The sequence below is a fragment of the Salmo trutta genome, chromosome 28 (assembly GCF_901001165.1).
Source record: "Salmo trutta chromosome 28, fSalTru1.1, whole genome shotgun sequence".
NCBI lineage: Eukaryota > Metazoa > Chordata > Actinopteri > Salmoniformes > Salmonidae > Salmo > Salmo trutta.
Genome location: NC_042984.1, coordinates 31,984,827 through 31,996,854, shown reverse-complemented (window position 1 = coordinate 31,996,854; position 12,028 = coordinate 31,984,827). Strand labels below are relative to the sequence as shown.

Genomic DNA, 12,028 nt, shown 5'->3' with positions numbered 1-12,028 from the left:
TATTACTCGCTAATGTTCAGTCTCTGGATAATAAAGTTGACGAGCTCAGGGCGCGGGTCTCTTTCTAGAGAGACATCAGGGATTGTAATGTATTCTGCTTCATGGAAACATGGCTCTCTCAGCATATACTGCCCGAATCGGTCCAGCCAGCTGAATTCTCAGTCCATTGCGCAGACAGGAATATACATATCTCTTCGGGAAGAAGAAGAGCGGGGGTGTATGTTTCATGATTAACGACTCATGGTGTAATTGTGATAACATACAGGAACTAAACTACTTTAGTTCACCCGATCTAGAATACCTCGCAATCAAATGGCGACCGTATTATCTCCCAAGAGAATTTTCATCGGTTATAGCCACGGCCGTGTATATCCCCCCTCAAGCTGATACCACGACCAAGAACTCCACTGGACTTTATGCAAACTGGAAACAACATATCCTGAGGCTGCAATTATTGTAGCTGGGGATTTTAACAAAGCACATTTGAGAAAAGGGAAGCCGAAGTTCTATCAACATATTGACTGTAGTACTCACGTTGCCAAAACACTCGACCACTGTTACTCCAACTTCCAGGATGCCTATAAGGCCTTCCCCCGCCCTCCTTTTGGCAAATCTGACCACGACTCCATTTTTGCTCCTCCTTTCCTATCTATAGGCAGAAACTCAAACCCGGAAGTACCCGTGCTAAGGACTATTCAACGCTGGTCTGACCAATCGGAATCCACGCTTCAAGATTGTTTTGATCACGCGGACTAGGATATGTTCCCGGGTAGCTTCCGAGAATAACATTGACGAATACACTGGTTCAGTGACTGAGTTTATCAGGAAGTGTATAGGAGATGTTGTACCCACTGTGACTATTAAAACCTACCCTTACCAGAAACCGTGGACAGACGGTATGTCACGACTTCCGCCAAAGTCGGTTCCTCTCCTTGTTCGGGCGGCGTTCGGCAGTCGACGTCACCGGTCTTCTAGCCATCGCCGATCCACCTTTCATTTTCCATTTGTTTTGTCTTGCTTTCTCACACACCTGGTACTCATTCCCTCATTACATGTCGTGTATTTAACCCTCTGTTTCCCCCATGTCTGTGTGTGTAATTGTTTATTGTTGAGGTTGGCACGCTTTCGGCTAGTTTGCGCTGGCCTGTACTTTGTACTTGTATTTTTGTAGTTTGTGCGGCTTCACTGGTTCGTTGGGCATTTGTTTTGTGACGCAGTTGCTTTCTGTGCAAATGATTGCCTTAGTAAAGTGCTTTGTCCACTCATCTCTGCTCTCCTGCGCCTGACTTCGATGCACCAGCTACACTCACCTCTTGACACGGCAGCATTCGTGCAAAACTGAAAGCGTGAACCACCGCATTTAACCATGGCAAGGTGACTAGGAATATGGCAGAATACAAACAGTGTAGTTATTCCCTCCGCAAGGCAATCAAACAGGAAAAACGTCAGTATAGAGACAAAGTGGAGTTGCAATTCAACGGCTCAGACACGAGACGTATGTGGTAGGGTCTACAGACAATCACGGACTATAAAAGGAAAACCAGCCACGTCGCGGACACCAACGTCTTGCTTCCAGACAAGCTAAACACCTTCTTTGCCCGCTTTGAGGATAACACAGTGCCACCGACGCGGCACGCTACCAAGGACTGTGGGCTCGCCTTCTCCGTGGCCCACGTGAGTAAGACATTTAAGCTCGTTAACCCTTGCAAGGCTGCCGGCCCAGACGAAATCCCTAGCTGCGTCCTCAGAGCATGCGCAGACCAGCTGGCTGGTGTGTTTACGGACATATTCAATCTCTCCCTATCCCAGTCTGCTGTCCCCACATGCTTCAAGATGGCCACCATTGTTCCTGTACCCAAGAAAGCAAAGGTCACTGAACTAAATGACTTTCGCCCCGTAGCACTCACTTTTTTCCATCATGAAGTGCTTGAGAGACTAGTCAAGCATCATATCACCTCTACCTTACCTGTCACCCTAGACCCACTTCAATTTGCTTACCGCCCCAATAGATCCACAGACGACGCAATCGCTATCACACTGCCCTATCCCATCTAGACAAGAGGAATACATATGTAAGAATGCTGTTCATTGACAATAGCTCAGCGTTCAACACCATAGTACCCTCCTAAGCTCATCATTAAGGTCGAGGCCCTGGGTCTGAACCTCACCCTATGCAACTGGGTCTTGGACTTCCGGACGGGAAGGTAGGTGGTGAAGGTAGGAAACAACACCTCCACTTCGCTGATCCTCAACACTGGGGCCCCACAAGGGTGCGTGCTCAGTCCCCTCCTGTAGTCCCTGTTCACCCATGACTGCGTGGCCAAGCACGCCTCCAACTCAAATCATCAAGTTTGCAGATGACACAACAGTAGTAGGCTTGATTACCTACAATGACGAGACAGCCTACAGGGAGGTCATGTGTGCTCTGGGAGTGTGGTGCTAGGAAAATAACCTCTCACTCAACGTCAACAAAGGAGATGATCGTGGACTTCAGGAAACAGCAGAGGGAGCACCCCCTATCCACATCGACGGGACCGCACTGCAGAAGGTGGAATGCTCCAAGTTCCTCGGCATATACATCACTGACAAACTGAAACGGTCCACTCACACAGTGTGGTGAAGAAGGCACAACAGCGCCTCTTCAACCTCAGGAGGCTGAAGAAATTGGGCTTGTCACCTAAAACCCTCACAAACGTTTACAGATGCACAATCGAGAGTATCCTGTCAGGCTGTATCACCACTTGGTACGGCAACCGCACCACCCGCAATCCAGAGGGTGGTGCGGTCTGTCCAACGCATCACTGGGGGCAAACTACCTGCCCTTCAGGTCACCAACAGCACCCAATATCACAGGAAGGCCAGAAAGATCATCAAGGACAACAACCACCCGATCCACAGCCTGTTCATCCCGCTATCAACCAGAAGGTGAGGTCAGTACAGGTGCATCAAAGCTGGACTGAGAGTCTGAAAAACAGCTTCTATCTCAAGGCCATCAGACTGTTAAATAGCCATCACCAGCACATAGAGGCTGCTGCCTATATACATAGTAGAGGTCGACCGATTAATCGGAATGGCCGATTTAATTAGGGCCGATTTCAAGTTTTCATAACAATCGGAAATCGGTATTTTTGGACGCCGATTTGGCCTTTTTTTTTTTACTAGGCAAGTCAGTTAAGAACACATTCTCATTTTCAATGACGGCCTAGGAACAGTGGGTTAACTGCCTTGTTCAGGGGCAGAAAGACAGATTTTTACCTTGTCAGCTCAGGGATTCAATCTTGCAACCTTACGGTTAACTAGTCCAACCATCTAACCACCTGCTTTACATTGCACTCCACGAGGTTACTCGAATGCAGTAAGAAGCTAACGTAAGTTGCTAGCTAGCATTAAACTTATCTTATAAAAAAACAATCAATCAATCATAATCACTAGTTAACCTCTTACATCTACACGTTCCGCTAGCGGAACGATTGCTCCAATATCCAATGATGGGCGGGGCGCGAAATTCAAACTCCTCTAAATCCGAAAACTTACACTTTTCAAACATATGACTATTTTACAGCTATTTAAAGACAAGACTCTCCTTTATCTAACCAAACTGTCCGATTTCAAAAAGGCTTTACAGCGAAAGCAAAACATTAGATTATGTCAGCAGAGTACCCAGCCAGAAATAATCACACAGCCATTTTTCAAGCTAGCATATCATGTCACATAAACCCAAACCATATCTAAATGCAGCACTAACCTTTGATGATCTTCATCAGATGACACACCTAGGACATTGTGTTATACAATACATGCATGTCTGTTCAATCAAGTTCATATTTATATCAAAAAACAGCTTTTTACATTAGCATGTGACGTTCAGAACTAGCATTCCCACCGAACACTTCCGGTGATTTTACTAAATTACTCACGATAAACGTTCACAAAAAGCATAACAATTATTTTAAGAATTATAGATACAGAACTCCTCTATGCACTCGATATGTCCGATTTTAAAATAGCTTTTCGGATGAAGCACATTTTGCAATAATGTAAGTACATAGCCCGGCGTTACAGGGCTAGCTATTTAGACACCCTGCAAGTTTAGCCTTCACCAAAATCACATTTCCTATAAGAAAAATGTTCTTACCTTGCTTGTTCTTCATCAGAATACACTGCCAGGACTTCTACTTCAATAACAAATGTAGGTTTGGTCCCAAATAATCCATCGTTATATCCAAACAGCGACGTTTTGTTCGTGCGTTCTAGACACTATCCCAACGCTAAATCTCGGCCACGAGCATGACGCAAAATATGACAAAAAATTTCTAAATATTCCATTACCGTACTTCGAAGCATGTCAACCGCTGTTTAAAACCAATATTTATGCAATTTATCTCGTAGAGAAGCGATAATATTCCGACCGGGAATCTGCCTGTCTGTAAACTGAGGAAAAAAACGAAAGCCGGGGGCGGGGCGTGTCACGCGCCTAAGGCTTAGACCATTGAGTGACCACTTAGCTTTTGCCTTCCTGTGCTTCAGCCAGGGCTTTGAATTACGTCATTCCTGTTTTTCCCGGGCTATGAGACCGGGAAAAGACCTCATTGGAGACGTGTGAATTGTCACGTAAGAGCAGAGATCCTTTGTAAACGATAGAGATAATAAAGAAGGGCAAGAAATGTTCAGACAGGGTACTTCCTGAACAGAAGCATCTCAGGTTTTTGCCTGCCATAGGAGTTCTGTTATACTCACAGACACCATTCAAACAGTTTCAGAAACTTTGGAGTGTTTTCTCTCCAAAGCTAATAATTATATGCATATTCCAGTTTCTGGGCAGGACTAATAATCAGATTAAATCGGGTACGTTTTTTATCCAGCCGTGAAAATACTGCCCCCTAGCCATAACAGGTTAACTACACATGGTTGATGATATTACTAGTTTATCTAGCCTGTCCTGCGTTTCAATGCCTTTCTTAAAATCAATACACAAGTATATATTTTTAAACCTGCATATTTAGTTAATATTGCCTGCTAACATGAATTTCTTTTAACTAGGGAAAATGTGTCACTTCTCTTGCAAACAGAGTCAGGGTATATGCAGCAGTTTGGGCCGCCTGGCGCGTTGCGAACTGTGTGAATACTATTTCTTCCTAACAAAGACAGCCGACTTCGCCAAACGGGGATGATTTAACAAAAACGCATTTGCGAAAAAAGCACAATCGTTGCACGACTGTACCTAACCATAAACATCAATGCCTTTCTTAAAATCAATACACAGAAGTATGTATTTTTAAACCTGCATATTTAGCTAAAAGAAATCCAGGTTAGCAGGCAATATTAACCAGGTGAAATTGTGTCATTTTGCATTCATTGCACGCAGTCAGGGTATATGCAACACTTTGGGTAATTTGTCAGAATTGTACGTAATTATGACATAACACTGAAGGTTGTGCAATGTAACAGGAATACCGTTTTGTTTTCGAGATGATAGTTTCCGGATTCGACCATATTAATGACCTAAGGCTCGTGTTTCTGTGTGTTATTATGTTATAATTAAGTCTATGATTTGATAGAGCAGTCTGACTGAGCGATGGTAGGCAACAGCAGACTCGTAAGCATTCATTCAAAATAGCACTTTTGTGCGTTTTGCCAGCAGCCCTTCGCAATGCATTGCGCTGTTTATGACTTCAAGCCTATCAACTCCCAAGATTAGGCTGGTGTAACCCATGTGAAATGGCTAGCTAGTTAGCCGGGTGCGCGCTAATAGCGTTTCAAACGTCACTCGCTCTGAGACTTTGAGTAGTTTTTTCCCTTCCTCTACATGGGTAACGCTGCTTCGAGGGTGGCTGTTGTCGAAGTGTTACTGGTTCGAGCTCAGGTATGAGCGAGGAGAGGGACGGAAGCTATACTGTTACACTGGCAATAAAGTGCCTATAAGAACATCCAATAGTCAAAGGTATATGAAATACAAATCGTATAGAGAGAAATAGTCCTATAATTCCTATAATAACTACAACCTAAAACATCTTACCTGGGAATATTGAAGACTCATGTTAAAAGGAACCACCAGCTTTCATATGTTCTCATGTTCTGAGCAAGGAACTTAAACGTTAGCTTTTTTACATGGCACATATTGCACTTTTACTTTCTTCTCCAAAACTTTGTTTTTGCATTATTTAAATAAAATTGAACATGTTTCCTTTTGATTTTATTGATGTATTATATTAAGTTAAAATAAGTGTTCATTCAGTATTGTTGTAATTGTCATTATTACAAATAAATAAATAAATAGGCCGATTAATCGGTAGCGACTTTTTTCGGTTCTCCAATAATCGGTATTGGCATTGAAAAATCATAATCGGTCGACCTCTAATACATAGACTTGAAATCACTGGTCACTTATAATAAATGGAACAATAGTGACTTTAATAATATCTACATATCTTGCATTACCCATCTCATATGTATATACTGTATACTATTCTAATGTATCTTATTCCATGCCGCTCTGACATTGCTCGTCCATATATTTTTATATTCTGAATTCCACTCCTGTACTAGATGTGTGTATTGGGTATATGTTGTGTAATTATTAGATATTACTTCTTAGATATTACTGCACTGTTGGAGCTAGAAGCACAAGCATTTCGCTACACCCGCGATAACATCTGCTAAACACGTGTATGCAACCAATAAAATGTATTTGATTTGATAAAGCAAATATATAACTTTTATTATTCAAAAACATAAAATACTGTCATACCGTCCATATTTACTTTTTTAATTAAATACCATAATATTATATTTGGGCTATACCGCCCAGCCCTAGTTCAAATCAAAAGGCCTGATTAACATGACATCAATAACGCAGCCACATCCAGAGTCCCCTGTGCTGACACGTACAGAAATATATATATATATTTATTTATTTATTTTATTTAGTTTAAAAGCTCTGACGAAGACCAAGAGAACAATAAACACTTTCAATGAGAAAACAGAAATCCACTTTGGGTAAAAAAATGTTTTTAAAGACTTCTGTTTTCAAAGATGTAGCATACGTACGATGCAATACTTGTGATAATTTTAAGGAGAACAAAAACGACTTAGCCTACATTTGAACACCACCGCAAAAGCTGAACATGGTCGGTCAATCAACAATGGCCGCAGAGTGAATAAGGTCTATTGGAGACACTGTGCATGCATGGTTCTCATGAGACATTTCAGTAATAGCAGCAGCTGTTATGAGTTTTTTGATGAGTGTGGATTTAGTAAGGCGATTACTAAAGCTTACCTAACTACCTACTCATAAATGCTCATAAATCTAAATTCAGTTACATACTGTATTCCTACCAACATTTTTATAATTCTAAAAGTATTTATTTAAAGTCTAACTTTTTTCTTTTTTTTTTACTAAATAGGTCCTGTACATGTTGTGAAAATAACTGTAGAATACTGTAGGAGATTGGGAGGAGGAAGTTCTTGGGGAAGATTACCTGGTTTGGGCAGTGCCTTCTGGAAGCCTCTCTGTACCGGCAGCAGCATCTCAGATACAGACACTTTCCTCCAGTGGGAGAATCTGTTCGAACAAACAAAGATTGCATGCACACACACACGTGGTCTAAAAGCTCCTCCATGAGTAAACATGTCTGATTCAAAATCAGATTTTAAATAAATTGTGATTTCAATGACAGAGACCATGTACTTACATAGTTCTCTCTGTTTTCATGGTAGGCTGGGAGTCAGGGACAATGCTGCTGTCTGTTAGATGGAATGAGGGTAAAGGGAAATAAACGGTGTGTTTACAGACTGTTTAGTCATTACATTTATGTTACATCTATGGGAGATGTATTACAGAGAAAATGTGAATGCCCAAGTGACTGTCACAACCAATCTACATTCATTTTTAAATTACATGTCATTAAGCAGACACTTGTCTAGAGCAACTAAACAGTCAGTGCATTCAATTGAGTTAGGACAACCACATATCACAGTCATGGTATACAGTATATAAAGTGTGAAGGAACTGTACCAAGAAGCTCCTCTTTCTCTGCCTGGTCAGTTTGGACCATCTCCACCACTTTGTCCACTGGGATGTGCTGCAAGACGAATACCGGTACAATAATTAAACTACTGCTACTACCTCCTGCTACTACTCCTCTTTAGTCAGCTACAACTAATAATGATAGAGTATAGAATTACCACTACAGATGCTACTACTACAACCATAGCTATATATCAGGGTTTCCGTCAGGGAAATGTGGTGCCGGACAACTTGACCGGGAAGATTTTAATTTACAGGCCATTTGAGGAATTTACCAAACCCATATGCATTGGGTGCATAACTCATTATGGCATCCACCCACGGTGCTCCGAATGACAGAAATCTGATTTAGATGATGATAATGCATCTTAACAAAACAAATAAGGAACAGCCACTAAATGCAATTTGCGGGAATTCAGCGCACCTGATAGCGGTTCCATATGTGAGAGATGCAAATCTCTGTTAAACTTAGAAAGAGTGGGGTGTGAGTATAATTTTTAAAAATGTTAAGACAAGAAGGGGTGGGGGGTGTGGTGAAGATATAAGCAAGTCTCTCCAGAATGGCTCAGCTGTCTTCTGCCAATTCTTGCACATTTATTGTTTCATTGTGTGAATCGCTTGCCCTTAGATATATTTTTTTAAATCAATTCCCCATTACATGTCACCTGTAGTAAATGTACCCATCATTTGGTTATATACATTTCTGTTAGTGCATGTATTAATTACAGTCATGTATTGTTCTCATTCTCGGAGTGGAAACGTTGTTTGCAGAGTTCACAACCTGCTACACTTGTGAGAAAGAAGTTTTAGTTTATTTCATAACCATAATTTACGAGATATTTTTGTTTGTTTGTTTGGAGTGCTCCATGTAAGCAATGAGCATGTCTGGTTTCTCTGTCCTGATTATTTCGAGGGAGCGCAAGCGCCTGAGTACGCATAGAAGTACCTCGCCTGCTGCACAGAAATGTAGGGTTTGGTATTTTATTTTTACATCCACTGCAAATGAAAATATATATATTTTTTATATATACACAGTATATATTTTGGGGGGGTATTTTACCCCCTTTTCTCCCCAATTTTGTGATATCCAATTGCGATCTGGTCTTATCGCTGCAACTCCCTAACGGGCTCGGGAGAGGTGATGGTCGAGTCATGCGTCCTCCGAACCATGACCCGCCAAACTGCGCTTCTTAACACCCGCCCACTTAACCCAGAAGCCAGCCGCACCAATGAGGAAACACCGTTCAACTGACGACCAAAGTCAGCCTGAAGGCGCCCGGCCCGCAACAAGGAGTCACTAGAGCGGGATGAACCAGGTAAAGCCCCCCCCCTGCTAAACCCTCCCCTAACGACGCTGTGCGCAGCCCTACGGGACTACCGGTCACGGCCGGTTGTGACACAGCCTGGGATCGAGCCTCAAGCACTGCGATGTAGTGCCTTAGACCGCTACTTGGGAGGCAAATAATAATATATTAAATCTATAGTTTCTCACTGTAATCTATTTGAAAAATCTTTCCAACAATCTCCCCCTTGATAATCACCAATCCTCAGTATGAAAGAGCAATTAAAGTTACAGAACTAATGCTCCATTGGCCTATAGGCTATGACTTCCATGCGCCCATTTCTTTAGCAGCCAATGGATCACAGTGTATTAATTTCCATTAATGAATAAAAAGCATTATTTTGCAATGGGATTTTCTTCCTCCCGGTCATTTTGCCCGGCAACAGTTCTATTTGTCGGCTTTTCATTTATTTTTTGGGGGCCAAAAGTCGGTAATTGCCGGCTAACAGAAACCCTGCTATAAATGTATAATAATTACTCCAATATTACTATTGGTGGAATATCACAATGTCACTACTATTAGGACAGTACTGTCCAGGCGGTGTACTTGTACATAAAGCTGACGCCCGCTACAGAAACAGGAGATTGGTCCAGAGGACAGGAGCCTTTCTGGCACGGACAAGGCTACCTAGAACTTACTTACTACTACTATTGCTACAGCTACTAGTACGATTATCAATGAAAAACTGCTATCCGTTGTACTACCACTCCTATCAGTTAGGAGAAATACCAGACCAACCCTGCGGTATTTCTCTGCCACAGGTCCAGCTCTGGTGTCCTGCTTAGTAGCTTTGCTCTGTGATAGAGCAACCACCGCATCCATCTGGGGAAAAAAATAAGAAACTCTTAGAAGCAAATCCTAACTTCCACTCTGTCATATATGAGATATTTCAACTGGTGTTGAAGTTAGTATTTCCCCCTCAGTGCTGCTGCCTATGCTACGGGAGGGTTTAGCTTCCATCTAGTCTCAAGTGCATTACTCTAAGGGACAAATCTTTACTTAAATTTAAGTTGAATTTTCACTTAGTCTCCCATTGGTATCAATGTGTTAGGGTTAGTCCCGAAGTGAGAATTGCATTATCTATGTAATGACAAAGTGCATCTGTAATTTTCACTCAAATCTCCCATTGACAGTGCGAGATTGACTGTCAGTTACACAAAATAGTTACACACATCTCCAGTTAGAATTGGGCCACTACTGAGTAGTACAGTAAATACAATAAAATAGAAAGCGTACAGTGCATTCGAAAAGTATTTAGACCCCTTGACTTTTTCCACATTGTGTTACGTTACAGCCTTATTCTAAAATTGATTCAATTGTTATTTTTCCACATCAATCTACACAAAATACCCCATAATGACAAAGCAAAAATAAAAATATGAAATATCATATTTACAGAAGTATTCAGACATTTTACTCAGCACCTTGTTGCATTACCTTTGGCAGCGATTACAGCTTTGAGTCTTCTTGGGTATGACCCTACAAGCTTGACACACCTGTCGTTGGGGAGTTTCTCCGATTGCTCTTTGCGGATCCTCTCAAGCTCTGTCAGGTTGGATGGGGAGCATTGCTGCACAGCTATTTTCAGGCCACTCCAGAGATGCTCGATTGGCTTCAAGTCCAGGCTCTGGCTGGGCCACTCAAGGACATGCAGAGACTTGTCCCAAAGCCACTCCTGCGATGTCTTGGCTGTGTGCTTAGGGTTGTTGTCCTGTTGGAAGGTGAACCTTCGCTCAAGTCTGAGGTCCTGAGCAATCTGGAGCAGGTTATCAAGGATCTCTTTGTACTTTGCTCCATTCATCTTTGCCTCGATCCTGACAAGTCTCCAAGTCCATGCTGCTGAAAAACATCCCCACAGCAAGATGCTGCCACCACCATGATTCACCGTAGGGATGGTGCCAGGTTTCCTCCAGAGGTGGTGCTTGGCATTGAGGCCAGAGTTCAATGTTGGTTTCATCAGACCAGAAAATCTTGTTTCTCTGAGTCTTTTGGTGCCTTTTGGCAAACTACAAGCGGAATGTCATGCGCCTTTTACTGAGGAGTGGCTCTGTCTGGCCACTCTACCATAAAGTGCTGCAGAGATGGTTGTCCTTCTGGAAGGTTCTCCCATCTCCACAGAGAAACTCTAGAGCTCTGTCAGGGTGACCATCGGGTTCTTGGTCACCTCCCTGACCAAGGCCCTTTTCCCCCTCGATTGCTCAGTTTGGCCGGGCGGCCAGCTCTAGGAAGAGTCTTGGTGGTTCCAAACTTCTTCCATTTAAGAATGATGAAGGCCACTGTGTTCTTGGGAACCTTCAATGCTACAGATATTTTTTGGTACGCTTCCCCAGATCTGTGCCTCGACACAATCCTGTCTCCGAACTCTACGGACAATTCCTTCAATCTCATGGCTTGGTTTTTGCTCTGACATACACTGTCAACTGTGGGACCTTATTGAGACAGGTGTGCGCCTTTCCAAATCATGTCCAATCAATTGAATTTACCACAGATGGACTCCAATCAAGCTGTAGAAACATCTGAAGGATGATCATTGGAAACCGAATGCACCTGAGCTCAATTTCGAGTCTCATAGAAAAGGGTCTGAGTACTTATGTAAATAAGGTATTTAGCTTTGTCATTATGGGCTATTGTGTGTAGATTGCTGAGGAAAAACATTAAT

General features: G+C 42.4%; 1 protein-coding gene across 3 annotated transcripts in view; it reads right to left on the bottom strand.

The window, feature by feature from the left end:
• Positions 1-12,028, bottom strand: part of sycp2 (synaptonemal complex protein 2) — an 80,917-nt gene that overhangs the window by 52,597 nt on the left and 16,292 nt on the right. For all 3 annotated transcript variants that reach the window (XR_003870261.1, XM_029719646.1, XM_029719647.1), the window contains exons 20-23: positions 10,108-10,191; positions 8,015-8,081; positions 7,692-7,743; positions 7,479-7,561 (exon numbers count right to left, since the gene is read on the bottom strand). Coding sequence is in view for 2 of the 3 variants with exons in the window: in XM_029719646.1 (XP_029575506.1) it covers positions 7,479-7,561; positions 7,692-7,743; positions 8,015-8,081; positions 10,108-10,191 (286 nt within the window). In the remaining variant the exon portion in view is untranslated. The remainder of the gene's footprint in view (positions 1-7,478; positions 7,562-7,691; positions 7,744-8,014; positions 8,082-10,107; positions 10,192-12,028) is intronic.